General features: G+C 38.2%; 1 protein-coding gene across 1 annotated transcript in view; it reads right to left on the bottom strand.

Annotated features, from left to right (window-relative positions):
• Positions 1–909: 909 nt before the first annotated feature.
• Positions 910–20,855, bottom strand: part of PLCZ1 (phospholipase C zeta 1) — a 49,569-nt gene continuing 29,623 nt past the window's right edge. The window contains exons 8-13 of the mRNA XM_040233902.1: positions 20,169–20,316; positions 13,713–13,829; positions 12,132–12,304; positions 6,429–6,552; positions 2,452–2,601; positions 910–995 (exon numbers count right to left, since the gene is read on the bottom strand). Of these exons, the coding sequence (XP_040089836.1) occupies positions 910–995; positions 2,452–2,601; positions 6,429–6,552; positions 12,132–12,304; positions 13,713–13,829; positions 20,169–20,316 (798 nt within the window). The remainder of the gene's footprint in view (positions 996–2,451; positions 2,602–6,428; positions 6,553–12,131; positions 12,305–13,712; positions 13,830–20,168; positions 20,317–20,855) is intronic.

Raw genomic sequence — 20,855 nt, forward strand, 5'->3', positions numbered from 1 at the left:
GCATAGGAATTTCAAATCTAACCAAGAGATTAACTTCAATGTACATTTAGTGCAGATTCAGAAGGGAAGTGAAAGTCACTCAATTGCATCTGACTCTTTGAGACCCCATGGACTATATGGCCCATGGAATTCTCCAGGCCAGAATACTGGAGTGGGCAGCCTTTCCCTTCTCCAGGAGATCTTCCCAACCCAGGGATCAAACCCAGGTCTCCCACATTGCAGGCAGATTCTTTACCAGCTGAGCCACCAGGGAAGCAGATTCAGACACAATGCAAATTCATTCCAAGATCTGGGCATGTAAGCCACTGTAGTACATCACTTTTAGAGATACAGAGTCTGGAAGGCAGTTTGAATGCAAATCAAAATCATATGCACTCATAAAAACGTCTATGTAATTACAGGGTACCCAATCCAGTGCACAGCATCTAAGAACTAGTCTGAGAGTGTAAGGGCTAATTACTCTCCAGGATGTAAAAGGGCACTAAGCACCTGGAATCCAATTCCTTCCCACTACAATATGCACTAGTGAGTGTCTAGAAGTTAAAACACTCTTAGATTTCACATTTCTTTTATACCTCCAAATATTTGCCAACATAGGTTATTCACTCAGACATATTTTAGAAACTTGTGAATTCTACTAATTAAATATGATACAAGCAAATTGAAAGAGCAGCCTCAGAAGCAGAGGGGCAAGAGAAATTGGCTGACAAGGATGTCACACTGAGTCGGGATCCGCTGAAGCTTTTGTTTTGTTTCCACTGCTCTAGTTTGCATATTTAAAAGTGAAATTGCTCAGCACTTCAAAATAATTATTTTTCTTTACATTAAAAGAAAAAAATATCTAGACATTCATTCTAGACTGTTTTATTGCAATGTGTAAGCTAATGATATTTCAAGTACCATGAGTAGCTATCTGATGTACCAAACATAAATAAAAAGGGAAGCGGGCTCAAGACTCTCACCCATTTTGGAAAACAGAGGAACACGACGGTAACCTGCAAAAGGAATCACATCTGATTAACACAATAAAAATACATTCATCAGCAGGGGCCCCAATAGGGCTCCTGAGAAATAACATGCTTTACTGTTTGTTGTTCAGTTGCTAACTCATGTCTGACTCTTTGCAACCCCATGGACTATACATATACAGCATGCCGGGCTCCTCTGTCCACCACTATCTCCTGGAGTTTGCTCAAATTCATGTCCATGAGTTGGGCTATAGGGATGCCCAAAATATTTTCCACTGAGAAGGCAATGGCACCCCACTCCAGTACTCTTGCCTGGAAAATCCCATGGATGGAGGAGCCTGGTAGGCTGCAGTCCATGGGGTCGCTGAGGGTCAGACACGACTGAGCGACTTCACTTTCACTTTTCACTTTTATTCATTGGAGAAGGAAATGGCAACCCACTCCAGTGTTCTTGCCTGGAGAATCCCTGGGACTGGGGAGCCTGGTGGGCTGCCGTCTATGGGGTCGCACAGAGTCGGACACGACTGAAGTGATTTAGCAGCAGTAGCTACAGTGTTAACTGTAAAAAATGCACTGTATTCTCCTGAATCTCATACTTGGGGTAGATATAAATTGACTGTCCCATGTCAAGTCTTGGACTACCTCTTGTTGTGCCAGAAATCCATGTCCATTGAGTCAGTGATGCTATCTAACCATCTCATCCTCTGCTTCCCCCTTCTCTTTTTGCCTTCAATCTTTCCCAGCAAGAAATAATAAAGTACATATAAAAACTAGGACTATGCAGCTATATTCCATCGTGTATATTCATTTTCCTCCAAAACAAAATGTTTGAAGTTTCTACTCCAACTTCATACTAAGTACCACACAGCTCATACTTCCTCACCTCTCCCGCCACCCCGAAAATGCTGCCTCTCCAAAATTAGCCATCACTCTTCTGCGTCAGAAAGGCTGTTTCCTAGGTACATCTCAGATGGTACTAGAAAAGTAAATATAAGGATAAAACTGGGAGCACACTGTAAGTCACCCCAGAGAGGTGACTGCGAGGCAGCTCTGAAAAGAGTCAAGATAAGAGTGTTGGGCTCCCTGTCTCTTCTCATGTGGAAAAAAAGAGTCACTTCTTCTCCCTTCTGAATGGTTCCCATCCTTCATTCCTTCATGGCAGTCATGCCAACTCTTAACTGAAACAAAAGAGCTATAATCCATGCAGAGAAATTTTCATATAAGTCAAGTTTGTCTAATTAGTTTTCCTAGCATTCTCAGTCCCTAATCCCACCTTCTGTATCAGAACATACTTCTATACTTCCACTAGGAAGAACTATATCAATATATATATAGATAGATAAGTATATCAATATATATATATTTTTTTCCTTTACATATCTGACTGCCATGAAGAAAGCTATTTGGTATATCAAAGAGTCTCTTTGTTAACTCAAGTTATACATAAATATTAGCACAGTCTTCTTACTTTTCAGAATATTACCTCTGTTCATGCACAGAACTGGTAAAGTATATTGTCCAAGAAATTCATTTCCAGCTATTAAACCTTGATTTTCAGCAACAAAACGAATCAATGCTAATTCTGGCACCTGAATAACAAATGTGAATGTTTCATTCCATCTTGGATTAAAAGCTGAAATATAAAGGAAGAGATAAAATAAAATAAAAAAATCAAACTCTGTTCCTAGGGGAAAATGCTTAATATCTGTTCTCTAAAATTCTTATTTTTAACACTTTAATAGTAATAATGAAAGCTGATGGTTTAGAGGACTTAAATCTTTAATGCATGCAATGAGAAAGAAATAATAATGGCAATAATAACATTTATTAGGTATTTACAAGTGCTGGGCAATATTCTAAAAACTTTAAGGAGATAATCTCACTTAATCCTCACACCAGGGTTATCTCTATCCACATTTACAGATGGGAAACTGAGTCACAAAGATGTTTCATAAACTTCAAAAATAGCAATTTTTGTGTGTGTATGAAATAGCCTTCAAGAAATAGCCATTAAGTAGTGGGGCAGGAAATCAAACAAATGGTGTTCACAGCAGAAACATGTAACTGTTATACAATATGACTGTTGTGTTCAAGTATTTTATCAACAAAGAAAACTTGAGACAACAGGAAGTTATATAACATCATTTTTCTAGATCAGGACATAGTATGGGAAGAACTACAGACAGTGGTTGGACTGAGAGCTCACTAATGTTTGCTCTAAAGTCAGCTCTTGATCCTTCTTTTGATTAAATGCTTATTTTCAAATCCAAAATTGATGAGTAATCTATGTCCCTAGCGAAATAGAGCATCCCAAATACTCTCCTGCCAAACAAGAAATCCAAATTGCATTACAATGTGACCCAAATCAGATAAAAATTAAGCATAATTGAATGGAACCAAGAAATTCTCATCCAGATCAAATAAATGCTCTTACTTTAATAAAAAAAAAAGTTCAGGGAAAAATAATGCATTGTTTTTCACGAACAAAGGCAATGCTACACATGCTACCTCAATAGATTTGTCCTTTGTGTCATGTTTCAGCACATATTGAAGCAGCTGTGACTAATTATACCATATCTGTGCTTTCTGTGGTGTATCTGTGGTCACAGTGCACATTTACTAGGTAGGAATTCAGAATGCAGTCGATGCTACTGAAAATACTAAACGAATTCACTCACATTGAAATAATGAACATCTTACCTTGCCCTAACAGAGAAGTAATTCAGTGAAGTACAGGAAACAGGTTTAAGAGTGAAATCTCTATAGACACTGCAAAATGCCTGCACAAAATTCTTATGCTAACTTATTCTCTGTCTGCTAATCCTGCTTGACCATACTCTTTCTTTCATACACACATAAAATCACACATAGATATATGTGAAAGTCCTATTAGTTGTCAAATTAAAAAAACAAAAAAACTAATTTGATAGTTACAAATATAGTTAAAAATCATGGGACTTCCCCGGTGGTCCAGTGGTTAAAGAATCCACCTTGCAATACAGGAGACCCAGGTTCAATCCCTGTTCAGGGAACTAAGATCGCACATGCTTTGGAGCAACGAGGCCTACCCACCACAACTAGAAAGACCAAGTGCTGCAGCTACTGAAGCCTGCACATCCCAGAGCCTGCGCCACAACTAGAGAGTCCAGCACCACAAGGAAAGATCCCACATGACGCAATGAAGATGCTCCATGCTGCAACTAACACCTGATGCAACCAAATGAATAAATATTTCTAAAAAATCACTCCCTTATTGTACGCAAACATGATTGTTTTCCTCCCAGATGCTCATGTCTTTCAATGCACTACCATCACCCTAGTAGCTAGGCGATCTCCGTGCCCTTCTCGTCTGGCTATCGACACTTTCAGTCCTGCCAGTCTTCCTCACGTGTATCCTCCATTCCTTTTCTGATAGTGCAGCCCGTCTTTAAGACTTGACTTCTGCATCGTGTCACTGTGAAACCACATCCTGACTCTCTCCTGTATTTCTCATCTCTCTCTCTCACACTTCTTCCTCTCTACTCTGTAGAAACGATCTCTGTTAACACTCAGTTCTTAGTGCTTTATATCCCTGTTTAAAAGTTTTCATTTTATTCATTTTATACAGAAAAGAAAGTTTCAAATGCTGTGTCATGGCTTTCACGATTTTCCATAGCCATCCCCAAAGTAAATCTCTCATTTTATCTCACAACTAATCTTTCTTAAGTATGATGTACTTGAACTTTTGTACTTTCTGCTGACATGTTTGAATTTTGTTTTCTCCATGTTTTAGCACACATATTATTACTTTTGCCTTAAATTCCCCTATCCTAGGGAATTCCCTAGAGGAACAGTGGTTAGGATTCAGCACTTTCTCTGCCATCACCTGAGTTCAATCCCTGGTCAGAGAACTAAGATCCCACAAGTCTCAAACTGTGGCCAAAAATAGAGAAAAAAGAAAGAAAGAAAATTCCCTTATCCTCAATCTCTATAAAAAAAAAATTCTACTCATTTGCCAAGAATCATCTTCAAATTTGCCCCTTCCATACAATTCTTTGTACTTTCTTTAAAGCACTAATGACTCTTTCACAACAATTTCACTTACATCTCATATTCCATACTGAACTATAAACTATCTATAATAGAATTAGTTGGGGCATACATAAGAATGCAGTTAATAGAGGTTTTAAGTTTTTTGATACTTAGAATCAGGCTTTTAACATGATAGGCTCAATAATGTCTGGTGAACCAAAATGAATTTTTGTAGGTATATTCCCATAAAGCCAGGGATGCAATCAAATTTCTAATGGGAGCTAAAATCACAGTATTATATAAGGGATGCATGGAATAAATTAATGTTCTGTGCATTTAGTCATGAAGACTCAAGTAAGGGGGATGGAGAGAACAAAGGATAGGTTACTAGAAGCTTCTTGATATTAGCAGTTACCATTTCTTGACACTGCCATTTCAACTCTAACAGGAGCCAAATAAGGCAGGGAGTTACTACTAATATCCCTTCCCGATGATAACACAGGATGAGGTAATAAAACTTTCCAAATCTTTTTTCTCTCCTTTGTTCCTAGAAGCTGAGGTGGAGGAATATTTGGGGTTTGGGAGGAGGCAAACATTGGATTTGAGGGAATTATCACCAAAGAAGAAAAAGATAGCTCAAACTGCACCTGTTTCTCTGTCCATGCCATTCAACCTGGAGCATATTTCTAGACTCTGAAATGAAGTCCACTATACTTTGAGAATATTCACTCAAAGAAGATTCTACTTTCAAAGAATCAGCTGCAAGTTCTCTTCCTGAGTGATTCTGACTATCTGACTAACAGTCAACCCCAAGAATCTATACTTTTCTAATGTTCTTAATGATTTCAACTTCAGAGAATAAATAACAGTGTTAGTACTGTATCATGTAAACTGTCATGAGATGCTGGCACACTGAAAATCTCACCAAAGTCACTTCTTTCATTCCTACATTTCTCTTCTGGCAAAAATGGCTGAATTATGAATCCAAATACTATTATGAGTAAGTTTCTATGGCATACTGTCAGAAGCCACAGACCTTTGATCTAAAATATTCAAGCTGTTAAGTAAAACTATGCAACACACTATATCAGAGAAATCTTAAGCTTTTTATTTTGCACAGAAGCTAGCAGCTAGATAGATTTGAGGCCATCAAAATCTCTCTCTTAATCAGTCAAACAGGAAAACATAAAAAGGAAGTAAAAATGGAAAAAACACTACTTCTTCAGGTCAGATACATTTTTGTATCTGTAATTGAAACTATATCTAACCAACATTAAGTTATTATCAAATTGTTTTTGCTGCATATAATACTTTGGTCATCTTGAACATAATGCAAAAGCTTTTCCTTATGAAAAATAAATATGTATCAAAACTCTATCAATATGTAATTTTTAAGCTTTCCAACGTGAAATCTAACAGGCTGATCAATAAAATATATTAGAAGCTCACCATTTTTTTTAATTACACGACTCTGCTGTTTCATTTGATCATTTGGAACCCCAAAAATTTCTACAATCACTAAGGTATCAGCTTTGTTTTGATAACTGGGAGGCAACTGGATACCACTGATGAGCTGCACAAAAATAAGTAAATTCAAGAATTCAGCAGAACAAACTGTATCACTGCTAACTTTCAAAATAAAATGTTTTCCAAAACATTATGATGAACTAAGTCAAGTCCCACCAAAAAACAACATAGAAAACAAGGCAAATCTTAAACTTTAGTCCTTTTTGAGTTAAATTTCAACTTAAGTATCAAAAGATGATTACCAAATTATTCCATTTGACCCAGATGTGATTATAGCAGAATCCACATTCTCCAATATTTATGGTCGAACATATATTTTTATTCTAACAGCATTTGTTATGATTGTTGTAAAGCAATGTTTAAAAATATTATGACCCCCCTTCTGCTAAAAGACAGACTGAGCACTCCAATAACTTGAACTATTTTAAAATATGTATAGTCTATAAACAGCAGAAAAAATGGAAACTATTAACATTACTTGAAATGTACAAAAAAGCACCACATAATTTTCTATGATAGCATTTTCTGACAATATAATTTATATGTTTGGATAAATTATCATGAATTTTCACCTTATCCATTGTTGTCTATATTATCATAAGTCACCTGGTTTGAAAAATCAATTATTTCATATATACATATTTTAGGGATTGAATAGCAGAAAAATGTTTAACAAAGTAATTAATAATAATTTTATTTCACCTTCTATTATTCAAGCTAATTGTTGAAGTACAGATTTATTTCACTTTAAGGAACAAAGGAAATGATGTTGTTAAAGTGCTGCACTCAATATGCCAGAAAATCTGGAAAATTCAGCAGTGGCCACGGACTGGAAAAGATCAGTTTTCATTCCAATCCCAAAGAAAGGCAATGCCAAAGAATGCTCAAACTACTACAAAACTGCACTCATTTCACACACTAGCAAAGTAATGCTCAAAACTCTCCAAACCAGGCTTCAGCAGTACATGAACTGTGAACTTCTGGATGTTCAAGTTGGTTTTAGAAAAGGCAGAGGAACCAGAGATCAAATTGCCAACATCCGATGGACCATGGAAAAAGCAAGAGAGTTCCAGAAAAACATCTACTTCTGCTTTATTGACTATGCCAAAGCCTTTGACTGTGTGGATCAAAATAAACTGTGGAAAATTCTGAAAAGTATGGGAATATCAGACCACCTGACCTGCCTTTTGAGAAACCTGTATGCAGGTCAGGAAGCAACAGTTAGAACTGGACATGGAACAACAAACTGGTTCCAAATACAGAAAGGAGTACGTCAAGGCTATATATTGTCACCTTGCTTATTTAACTTTTATGCAGGGTACATCATGAGAAATGTTGGACTGGATGAAGCACAAGCTGGAATCAAGATTGCTGGGAGAAATATCAATAACCTCAGATATGCAGATGACACCACCCTTATGGCAGAAAGTGAAAAAGAACTAAAGAGCCTCTTGATGAAAGTGAAAGACGAGAGTGAAAAAGTTGGCTTAAAGCTCAACACTCAGAAAATGAAGGTCATGGCATCTGGTCCCATCACTTCATGGCAAATAGATGGGGAAACAGTGAAAACAGTGAGAGACTTTATTTTCTTGGGCTCCAAAATCACTGCAGATGGTGACTGCAGCCATGAAATTAAAAGACGCTTGCTCCTTGGAAGAAAAGCTATGACCAACCTAGACAGCATATTAAAAAGCAGAGACATTACTTTGCAAACAAAGGTCCATCTAGACAAAGCTATGGTTTTTCCAGAAGTCATGTATGGATGTGAGAGTTGGACTATAAAGAAAGCTGAGCTCCAAATAATTGATGCTTTTGACCTGTGGTGTTGGAGAAGACTCTTGAGAGTCCCTTGGACTGCAAGGAGATCCAACCAGTCCATCCTAAAGGAAATCAGTCCTGAATATTCATTGGAAGGACTGATGTTGAAGCTGAAACTCCAATACTTTGGCCACATGTTGCAAAGAACTGACTGATTGGAAAAGACCTTGATGCTGGGAAAGATTGAAGGTGGAAGGAAAAGGGGATGACAGAGGATGATATGGTTGAATGGCATCATCAACTCAATGGACATGAGTTTGAGTAAACTCTGGGCATTGGTGACAGACAGGGAGGCCTGGAATGCTGCAATCCATGGGGTTGCAAAGAGTCGGACATGACAGCCACTGAACTGAACAAAAGGAACAAAGTCTAAATAAAAAAGAACAGCATTTGAAGTGTACTAATTTATAAAGTGTGAAAGGGAAAGTCACTCAGTCCTGTCCTACTCTTTGGGACCCCATGGACTATATGGTCCATGGAATTCTCCAGGCCAGAATACTGGAGTGGGTAGCCTTTCCCTTCTCCAGGCGATCTTCCCAACCCAGGGATCGAACCCAGGTCTCCCACATTGCAAGTGGATTCTTTACCAGCTGAGTCACAAGGCAAGCCCAAGAATACTGGAGTGGATAGCCTATCCCTTCTCCAGCTGACCTTCCCAAACCCAGAAATCAAAGCAGGGTCACCTGCATTGCCAGCAGATTCTTTACCAACTGAGCTATCATTAATGTAGAAATTGAGACATGATTTCAATTTCTGAAGATTATAATAAATAGGAACAAATAAATACCTTTGAATAAAGGGAAAAATGAAAGAAAGAAAAAGAATTAGGACATATCCAATAAAAGTTTATAAAAAGAAAAAAGGAGGGAAGAGAAAAGAAAAACGTGCCAATGTGTAATTTTTCCTTTCCTACCTCCACACATTATAGCACCCAGTAGAAATCAGAGTGACTGCACAAATATTTAATGATCAGCATGGAATTGGCCCAGCAACCCACTGTAGTGTTCTTGCTTGGAGAATTCCATGGACAGAGGAGCCTAGTGGGTTACAGTCCATGGGGTCCCAAAAAGTCACACGCAACAGCGACTGAACCCCCACGCCAGCGACTGAACACCCTCACATCAGCTGACTATCAGCCCTCTGGGCAATATATCCTTTTTATTAGGGAGGTGTAACTCACAACAACAACAACAAAAATTGCTAACTAAGTAATAATGATAACTGAATATGAGCACTGAAATAGAATTTAAGAGATTTATCATTCGAATAATTTGTACACTTTGATTCACAAAGTCCCTTCAAGGGCCACTGCAGAGGATGGATGTCAAGCAGACGACCCTTAGTGGTCAACCAGATAGCTCTTGCTTTCATCCGGTGGTCTTACTCAGGAGACTTTAAGCTTAGGAAATGATTGCATAGTTTTTATAAGCTTGAAAATAACCGATTTATTCCAAAGTTCTCTGTTTACAGGTAACAAAGAGTAAACCAGAAATGCTGAATGACTTTATCAAGGACCTAAGAAAAATAATGGCAAAACTGGGGCTTCTGATTCTCAAATCATGCTTTCCACAATTTGTGCAAATAATCACAAAGCTCCCTAGAACAATTAGAAGAGGGGAAGACCCACGTGGCTATGAGAGCAGCTTCCTAGGAAAATCATTAACCCTACCTCTTCCACATCATGTCACGTAAGCCCCTTTTGGAGTATAAATAGGTGGCATTTATAAACATCTGTGCATACCAGCTATCTTCCAGCTTCGCTTTTTCAAATTAACCTACATGTACTAAGCAAATACTTTGTGTCAGTGACTGTGGATAAGGATTGAACAAAACATAGTCTCTATTTTTAAAGGACCCTCAGACAAGTGGGGGGAGAAAGCCAAGTATAACAAGTAAATGTAACTTGCGGTGTGGTAAGTGCCATAATGCATGGATGTATAGAGTTTTATGGCCTTTGCTAGTGGCTCAGTGGTCAAGAATCTGCCTGCCAATGCAGGAGATGTGGGTTCGATTCCTTGGCCAGGAAGACCTCCCAAGAAAGGAAATGGCAAACCACTCCAATATTCTTACCTGGGAAGACCCATGGAGAGAGGAGCCTGGTCAGCCACAGTCCATGGAACTGCCAAAGAGTCGGACACTACTGAGCGACTAAACAACAACAACATAGGGTGTCATGGAAAAACAGAAGAAAACTTCAAAAGAAATGCAACTTAGCACAGGAAAAGGTTTCTAAAAAGAAGTGACTCTGAAAGTCTTGAAAATAATGAGTCAGAATGCAACAGGCAGATGAAGAATGGAAGAGTAGTCCAGTCAAAGAAAATAGCATATGCAGTACCTAGAGGTGCCATTGTGAACCAAAAAAAAAAAAAACAAAAGGCTTCCATATGATTTTAAAATGGGTTAAAAGGCTGGGAGTGGTGAGAGATGAGGCTAGAGGAGTGGGACAAAGCCAGACTAAGAAAACAATCAGGAGACACAAATAAATATTAAGTAGACATGATCAGGTTACCCTCAGCAAAATCTCTCTTGTTGACTTGTAGAAGATGGATCAGGATGACTGAGACAGGCTACCTAAAAACCCCTTAGGAAGCCAAAGGAACAGAGGTGATGACAGGTATGAAATTCCTTACAAAAAAAAAAAAAAAAAGACAGCAGCAAATGACATCAGATCAAGGGAATGAATAAAAAAGACAATTAAAGTAAGATCTACAGAAGTTAGAGACTGATAAGACATGGGACGTGAAGGAGATGTGGAAGAGAAGAATAGCTCCCAATTTTATGGCCTGGGTCAACTGAATAAATGAATTTGACTCAGTTCACTGAGATTTCAATAAAATGGAAGAGAGTTAACTAGGAAGGGATGTTCGGCTTTAATATTTTAAGTCTGACAGAACACTGGTAGGATGCTAGACGGGCTATTAAAAATAAGCCTTTAGAGTCAAAAAATGAAGTCAGATTAGCAATGTGAGCATGTTTGTGGTTGAAACCATGAAAGTGTATAAAAGAATACAAAGAGAATGTTTAGTTTGATATGAGGATTGAGAAAAAGCCTTTGGCAACGTGAATATTTTAGGGACACATAGGGGCTACCCTGGAGAAGAGAATGGCTACCCACTTGAGTATTCTTGCCTGGAGAATCCCATAGACAGAGGAGTCTGGCAGGCTCCAGTTCATGGGGTTGCAAAGAGTTAGACACGACTGAGCAACTAAGCATGCAGGGGCTTCCCAGTGGCTCAATAGTAAAGAAAACACCTGTCAAATCAGGAGATGTGGGTGCAATCTCTGGGTTGGGAAGATCCCCTGGAGAAGGTAATGGAAACCCACCCCAGTATTCTTGTCTGGGAAATCCCATGGACAGAGAAGCCTGGTGGGCTACAGTCCATGGGGCTGCAAAACAGTTAGACATGATTTAGTGACTAAATAACAAAAGAGGAACCCACAAATGAAAGTGAGAAAGAACTGCTTGGAGGTAGATTGAAAAAGAAAGGAGGAAACACACAGAAGCACATCAGAGAGATTTGTGTGGATTAGGAAGGGGTCTGAAAAGGTGGCTGCTTCGTCCCAGCTATTCCCTAGAACAACTAGACATGTTCCTCTAATTAGAACAATGCAACTTTTTGAATTTTTTCATTCATGCAAAAAGGCAACAAAAAGATATGGCAAGATGCTGCAATACCATCCACCTACAGTACCTGAAAAGATTAACAGAAATTTAAAAGGTAATAAGGAAAATCAATGGAACTAAAAGTATTAGTGGGTACTATCTAGCTTATATCATAACTGAAAAAAAGGTAAAAGTAATCTTACCCTTATTGTAAGTGTGAGTGGATTATTGTCTATTAGTACTTTATGTGGATTAAACTTTGTTTTTTTATCTCTTAGGAAGTGTGGTTTTAAAACATATCCAGAACAACCATTATCCAAAAATTTCCCATTTTGAAGATCCATAGGAAGACCAGGGGTCTGGAAATTTAAGGCCACTATAAGGGAAAAGAGTATTTTGACCTTGTCAGGAAATGAGGGAATATCTAAAGAAACATAGTTAAACAATTGAGTGAAACCTAATCATGAATTATATATCTTTGAACATTTTAAGAGCAAGTGTTTACCAAACAACTCATGATACTTAAACATTTGTTGCCATGTCTACATTAACAGATGAAGGTGAGTTTCAAAACTTAGTCTGTAAATTATTCTACAGCTTTTGAGTTAAAAAATCAAAATGGCACATAGCACAGATTATAGAATAACAATGTACATGTCAGATAACATTCAGGAAATATGAGAATAAAGAAAATCACTGCATTAAATGCTGGAAGAGTTGACACCAATGTATCATAAACTTTCAAGTCTAAAGGGGTACTGTTATCACTTGAGAAAGAGAGGAACAGGCAGAGCGATAATTGTTGTTAAAATATACAAAAAACATCATATAGCCTGGTAAACGGACACTGGTGGTATTCAGTACCACCATCTGCCCCCCACTGCCCACCCTACCATCCTGATCCCAATTGTTCCCTCTCTACAAACCTATAGGCCTTGCCACAGTTCAGTAACAGAAGAGTTAACACTTGGCACTTTCTAACTGGTTAGTCCCAGTGGCATACCAGTTGATCAGTTTGGAATAAGGAGGGTCTGACAAGGATAAATAACAGAGCACATTACTCATTTTTCAATATTATGAATTCAGAAGTGATTAAAGTACAAAAAGCACAGGTCATTTGATTTGAAGAGGCCCTTATCAAATCTTTCATGCAAAGCACCTGATCTTCACTGTTCTCTTACGTTCATTTTCAGTTTCTTTTTCCCCTTCCTACGCTTCCCTTGCAAACTCTTCATGAATTTAACTTCCATGTTAAATTACCCTTACCTAGATTTATCCTCGGAGAAGGCAATGGCACCCCACTCCAGTACTTTGCCTGGAAAATCCCATGGATGGAGGAGCCTGGTAGGCTGCAGTCCATGGGTCGCTAAGAGTCAGACACGACTGAGCGACTTCACTTTCACTTTTCACCTTTCACTTTCATGCATTGGAGAAGGAAATGGCAACCCACTCCAGTGTTCTTGCCTGGAGAATCCCAGGGATGGGGGAGCCTGGTGGCTGCCGTCTATGGGGTCGCACAGAGTCAGACACGACTGAAGTGACTTAGCAGTAGCAGATTTATCCTATGCAACCCATTTAAGAATAAACTCAACTCTTGAAGTCAATGAGTCATCATTGCTTGACTCCAAAACTTCCAGGGTCAAAAATTTTTCAAAGGAAGCTCTTTTCCTTTGAAAATAAAACTAATATTTTATTAGTTCACAAAATGAACTTATTTTGTCTTATTTTTTGCAAAGAAAACAAGCAAAAAATAAACCCAAACCTCAATATTCTATATAACATACCCATTTGACAACCTACATTCCAAAATTCTTGAGGATTAAAATTAGAAGAGTCAGCTCTTATTGCCTTGGGATATACTCTGGTAATGAACTTCCTGGTGTGAAGAATAAATTCCCTGGCTGAAAAACAAATTTATTAAAATATTGCAAAATATTTCAAATCAATTACTATGTCTATATATTTATTTAATTCTACAATTTTGATGTCTACTGTCTTGGCAAAAGTATTTGCAATTCATGGAAATCAAAATAAATTCATGCTTTTGTTTCACGGTATAATTCAACTGTTATTGAAAAGTTAATAATAATTTATTTTACAATTTTATGTAATCATTCACTTGAAGAAAGAAACAACTGAATAACATGTTTCTTTTTCTCACATTCAGGTTAATTTCACTTTGACATAGAGCATATAAAATTCCAAAATAAAATACCATCCATAATGGTAAATGGTATAAATTACTTTTGAATCTTAAGTGACTTAAATGGAATAAATAAAAATGTGTATATATGTAGACACTTAAAGAATATGTATAGGAATTGTAAAGTAACTGAAACAGACTGTGTGTATATGTGTTTGTCCCAGGTACAGAGTGGTACAGAGTCTGCCTGCCAATGTAAGAGACTCTGGTTCAATCCTTAGATCGGGAAGATCTCCTGGAGGAGGAAATGGCAACCCACTCTAGTGTTCTTGCCTGGGAAATCCCATGGACAGAGGAGGTCATGGGGTCCCATGATGTCACAAAGAGCCAGACACGACTTAGCGACTAAACAAAAATCACCATGGGATATCCCTCAAATTTTTGAACACAGATTTCATATTTCTCCAACGTTTTTATTCTTTCACTATGTGGATCTTCTTCCCACATCTATTTCAGCTAATATGGTGAGAGTCGTGGAAGAAATGGTTATTGCCTACACCCACTCTATTTGCTAGTCAAGTTTGAGCAGAATCATTGCCACTCTCATCCTAAATGCTATTCTTTTCCTAAATGCATGGTCAGATAAGAAATTAGTTACTGAAGTTAATAGTGATTATAGTTAATTTAATTAACTCATTTCTAGAGGCTATACTCTCCTTGAGGAAAAATTCATTTTGAAGCTACTCATGTATAAATGTGTTTTGTGTGTCCAACTGTTATGATTCCTTATCTAGTCCTATATCAGATGTCTACCTTTTGATAAAACATGGACTCTTCTGGGTCTTAAATTTTTTCATCTACAAATTGATAAACATGAATGATCACTAAATATCTTTAATCTGATTTTGTTACTTCTGAGACTTAGAAATTAAACATGCTATGTTTTCACAAATGCGATTTATGTTTATTTTAGATAAATAAGAAAATAAAATAGAAATAAAGATGTGTCCTAAAGCCAAAAAAAAAAAAAAGAAAACAACATATAATCTCATCGCTCTATTAATAACCGTGATAACCTCTTGGTATATATATTTCCATTATTCTGACATAAGTATATACTTATGCTTCAATTGAATCATATTGTTAACTCTCTTTTATAAACTTCCATTTTTGACTTACTAACATGAAAGCCATTCCATTTCAATAACATTCACCTGTGACATTATTTTTAGATTAATGAAAAGCATTCATATATATGAAAACTTGTTTCTGATTTTTCCTTATAATAAAATTAATGATGTTTATTGTATCTTAAGAATGATGGACCTCCTTGTAGTACATCTTTCGGAGAAGGCAATGGCATCCCACTCCAGTACTCTTGCCTGGAAAATCCCATGGATGGAGGAGCCTGGTAGGCTGCTATCTATGGGGTCGCACAGAGTCGGACATGACTGAGTGACTTCACTTTCACTTTTCACTTTTCATTTTTATGCATTGGAGAAGGAAATGGCAACCCACTCCAGTGTTCTTGCCTGGAGAATCCCAGGGACGGGGGAGCCTGGTGGGCTGCTGTCTGCGGGGTCACACAGAGTTGGACACGACTGAAGCAACTTAGCAGCAGCAGCAGCAGTACATCTTTGACCAATCATTACTTATATACTAGAGACAAGCATCTTGGAATTCGAAATCGAGTGGGCCTTAGGAAGCATCAAACAAAGCTAGTGGAGGTGATGGAATTCCAGTTGAGCTATTTCAAATCCTAAATGATGATGCTATGAAAGTGCTGCACTCAATATGCCAGCAAATTTGGAAAACTCAGCAGTGGCCACAGAACTGGAAAAGGTCAGTTTTCATTCCAATCCCAAAGAAAGGCAATGCCAAAGATTGCTCAAACTACCGTACAATTGTACTCATCTCACACACTAGCAAAGTAATGCTCAAAACTCTCCAAGCCAGGCTTCAACAGTATGTGAACCATGAAATTCTGGATGTTCAAGCTGGATTTATAAAAGGCAGAGGAACTAAAGATCAAATTGCCAGCATCCACTGGATCTTTGAAAAATCAAGAGAGTTCCATAAAAACATCTACTTCTGGTTTATTGACTACACTGGAGCCTCTGACTGTCTGGATCACAACACTGTGGAAAATTTTGAAAGAGATGGGACTACCAGACCACCTTACCTGTCTCCTGAGAAATCTGTATGCAGGTCAAGAAGCAACAGTTAGAGCCAGACATAGAACAACAGACTGATTACAAACTGGGAAAGGAGTAGGTCAAGGCTGTCATCCTGCCTTTTTTTTTTTAATTTAAATTTCTTTATTTTAATTGGAGGCTAATTACTTTACAATATTGTATTGGCTTTGTCATACATCAACATGAATCCACCATGGGTGTACATGTGTTCCCCATCCCGAACCCCCCTCCCACCTCCCTCCCCGTACCATCCCTCTGGGTCAGGTTACTGATATTTCTCCCAGCAATCTTGATTCCAGCTTGTGCTTCATCCAGTCCAGCATTTCTCATGATATACTCTGCATATAAGTTAAATAAGCATCCTGCTTATTGCCGGGAGAAATATCAATAACCTCAGATATGCAGATGACACCACCCTTATGGCAGAAAGCAAAGAAGAACTAAACAGCCTCTTGATGAAAGTGAAAGACGAGAGTGAAAAAGTTGGCTTAAAACTCAACATTCAGAAAATGAAGGTCATGGCATCTAGTCCCATCACTTCACGGCAAATAGATGGGGAAACAGTGGAAACAGTGTCACACTTTATTTTTGGGGGCTCCAAAATCACTGCAGATGGTGACTGCAGCCATGAAATTAAAAGACGCTTGTTCCTTGGAAGAAAAGCTATGACCAACCTAGACAGCATATTAAAAAGCAGAGACATTACTTTGCCGACAAAGGTCCGTCTAGACAAAGCTGTGGTTTTTCCAGTAGTCATGTATGGATGTGAGAGTTGGACTATAAAGAAAGCTGAGCATCAAAGAATTGATGCTTTTGACCTGTGGTGTTGGAGAAGACTCTTGAGAGTCCCTTGGACAGCAAGGAGATCCAACCAGTCAATCCTTAAGTAAATCAACTCTGAATATTCATTGGAAGGACTGATGCTGAAGCTAAAACTCCAATATTTTGGCCACCTGATGTGAAAAACTGACTCATTGGAAAAGACCCTGATGCAGGAAAAGACTGAAGGCAGGAGGAGAAGGGGACAACAGAGGATGAGATGGTTGGATGGCATCACCAACTTGATGAATATGAGTTTGAGCAAGCTCCGGGAGTTGGTGATGGACAGGGAGGCCTGGCATGCTGCAGTCCAGGGCGTCACAAAGAGTCGGACAGGACTGAGCGACTATACTGAACTGAACTGACTTTTGGTTCAAGAAAAGTGCTCTATACTCTTTCCAAAGAAATGGTGATGCTATCTTTTATGACTCTACTCAGTCCCTTTTCAAATGCTGATTTAGTGTTTAATATGATGAGAATGAGAGAATTATAACCACTTTTGGCCCAGAAGTCCCAACTGCATGAACAACAACAAAAACCATCCTATAGTTTGAAATCATGGACTCTAGAAAAGTAGGTCAAATTCAAACTCCATTCACAATATTTCACAGTAAAAATATACTTTATATCACAATCCAACACCACACACACACACACACACACATTTTATAAAATAATACTTACGCTTCCTGTATACAATATACTCTTCTACATTCTATTATTTAGTTCTATTTCATTCCATTTTATTATATTCCATTTCATTCTATTCTATTCTTTTAACTGCCATGTAGAGCTACTGAATAGATTTTTGGTCACAAGCCTCAGTTTACAACAAAAACCAACAGGCCCTAAAATATCCAGCATGTTTCTAACAAGCATTTTGAGGAGAGGAGTTAAAACATGCCTCAAAACCCTAAAGCACTGATGGCCAGCCCAAAGAGGTTAACCACCATATATATTAGAATCTGCATTTCCAACTAGTCAGGAGCTTTTCTCAAGTTTTCTTTTGCAGGTTTGGAGGTGCTGATTTTTCTGCTTCTACATAAGATAGTAGATTGCAGTTTTTAAAAAGGATATGGCAAGTCACCTTATTCTCATTGACTGTGGCTGCCTCAAAATGTGCCTCAGTGGCAACCTGATTATTTTGGATTAAAGTCAAGCAATGGCCAGTGCAAGAGGGACACTCTCCCTCTTTTTCACTTTCAAAACAGTAAATAAATCTCTCATGTGAAAGGTACACTCCCTGTATACGAAGGTAGGACATCATTTCCACCAATGATAGGCAATTCAGAGCTGAGAAGCCTAGTAAAAATAAACTTGGTGCCATATTTAATCACTACCCCAAGCTCAAACTGTTTATATTCTTCAATAATTTCCTCTAAGTTTCTTACACATTTGTTTCTTTGTCTGGAAAGCATAAAAGCTGCCGACTCTGGTCACTTCTTAGGGTCTCATTTCTATGAATTAAATTTTGTTTCTTTTTCTCCTGTCAATATGTCTGGCATCAATTTTATTACTAGTCCAGTCACAAGAACTCAAGAAGGGTAAAAGAGAAAAGATTTCCCCTACCAACAGACCATTCCTTTTTAAGTTGATAACTGTTATTTAGTCACTAAGTCATGTCCGACTCTTTTGTGACCCCATGGACTGTAGCCAGCAGGCTCCTCTGTCCATGGAATTTTCCAGGAAAGAACTGAAGTGGATTGCCATTTTCTTCTCCAGGGAATTTTCCTGACCCAGGGATTGAACCTGAGTCTCCTGCTTTGGCAGCTGTAGTCTTTACCACTGAGCCACCAAGGAAGCTCCAAGTTGATGATGTTTCCCACCATGTAAGTCTGAGAACAAGGCAGAGTCTGCTTCCCATTCTTTTTCCCAGGCCTAACAGTTGTATCTCAGGCTGTACCACGTAAAGTAACGCACCTCAGATTTAGAGTCTGGAGACAATGAAAACAAGATTCAGAGACAAATGGCTCCTCTGTAGGTACACAGCTGGCAACCTGGTCTGGGTACAATTTTTACCTTCTTCTTCAATTTAGAGATGCAGCTTCCAGTCTATTTATCTCTACCTCATAGAAGCCCACTTCAGCTAGTGGTAAATAATCCTACCAATGCAGGAGACACAAGAGACATGGGTTTGATCCCTGGGTTGGGAAGATCCCATGGAGTAGGATCCCACTCCAGTATTCTTGGCTGTAAAAGTCCATGGAAAGAGGAACCTGGTAGGCTACAGTCACAAAGAGTCAGACACAACTGAATGACTAGGCATTCATTCATTCATAGATGTCCACAAAGTTCACCCTGGCTTCAGTTTCACTGCCATAAGCCAATCAACCCTAAGGGAAATCAACCCTGAATACTCGCTGGAAAGACTGATGCTGACGCTAAAGCTTCAGTATTTTGGTCATCTGACGTGAACAGCTGACTCATTGGAAAAGCCCCTGATGCTGGGAAAGATTGAGGGCAGGAGGAGAAGACGGCATCAGAGGATGAGATGGCTGGATGGCATCACCGATGCAGTGGGCGTGAATTTGGGCAAACTTCGGGAGATGGTAAGGGATAGGGAGGCCTGGCATGCTGCAGTCCATGGGGTCTCAAAAGAGTCCAACACAAACGGGTGACTGAACAACAACAAGCCTTTATCATCTCCCTACAGCCAGCATCACTCTTATGCTGCTAACAGAGGCATCTTTTAGAAACATACAAGGGATCATGTAACTCCTGAGATTTCAATCTTCTGCTCACTTACAAAGTTCAAGTTTCTTGTAATTTAGCTTTGCCCACCTCTGAAACCTTATCATTCACTACTCTCTCATATAAGCTGCTCACCACAGCCCCTCCCAACAAAGTGTCCATACTGGACATTCTCAAGCAAACTTTCATGACTTAGAGAAGTAAATTAATGGTTCAGTTCTATGAAATAAAATGTAAAGCGACCTGAGGCATATAACCTTTTTTAAAATCTGTTAAATATGTTGAAATTGTATTAGAAGATAGATTTATGAACATTGTTGACCAATTTTGATATCTTAAAAGTGAATATAACTTGTTTAAACACTTCCTCTATTTGAATTATAAGAATTTACCTGCCAACTTTGTAAGTTTTCGGGCTTGGGACTCCCCAATAGAGTTGCTTTCATTAAATTGTTGATATAGATTTGAATGATGAAAACTTTTGAACTTCTCAACTTTAGTATAAATAACAAGATCAGATAGGGCCATAGATATTTTTATCTTTGTGATGCAAACAAAAAAAAATAACAATTTCACAATTTTGCACTAATCATTTGAAAAATCCTTTTTCTAATAAAGAAAATATGCTTTCAAATCAATGATTTTAGTTTTTTCATAAGATTATATCCTCAAAAACTATTTGGATTTGGTCAATGTAAATATGTTCAATGATAATATCATTTGATGTTACTTACCAGGCAATCTAAACCTAAAATCCAAATTCATGCAGTAAGTACTGAAGATGGCAATTACTTCTATTTCCTTTTCCCAAAGGTCTTAGTTTAGTCTCACGAATTTTACAAGTTCAGGAATTTTAGACTATTTCCAATGTGATCTAACATTTTGGGATAACTTCTGCTGTACAGTACACTATTGTACACTTTTCCAGCCCAGGATCTATATTCTCTGCACTTCTGTTCAGTTCAGTTCAGTTGCTCAGTCGTGTCCGACTATTTGCAACCCCATGAATCACAGCACGCCAGGCCTCCCTGTCCATCACCAACTCTGGGAGTTCAGACTCACATCTATCGAGTCAGCGA

Source organism: Oryx dammah, unplaced genomic scaffold, assembly GCF_014754425.2.
Source record: "Oryx dammah isolate SB20612 unplaced genomic scaffold, SCBI_Odam_1.1 HiC_scaffold_29, whole genome shotgun sequence".
Lineage (NCBI taxonomy): Eukaryota > Metazoa > Chordata > Mammalia > Artiodactyla > Bovidae > Oryx > Oryx dammah.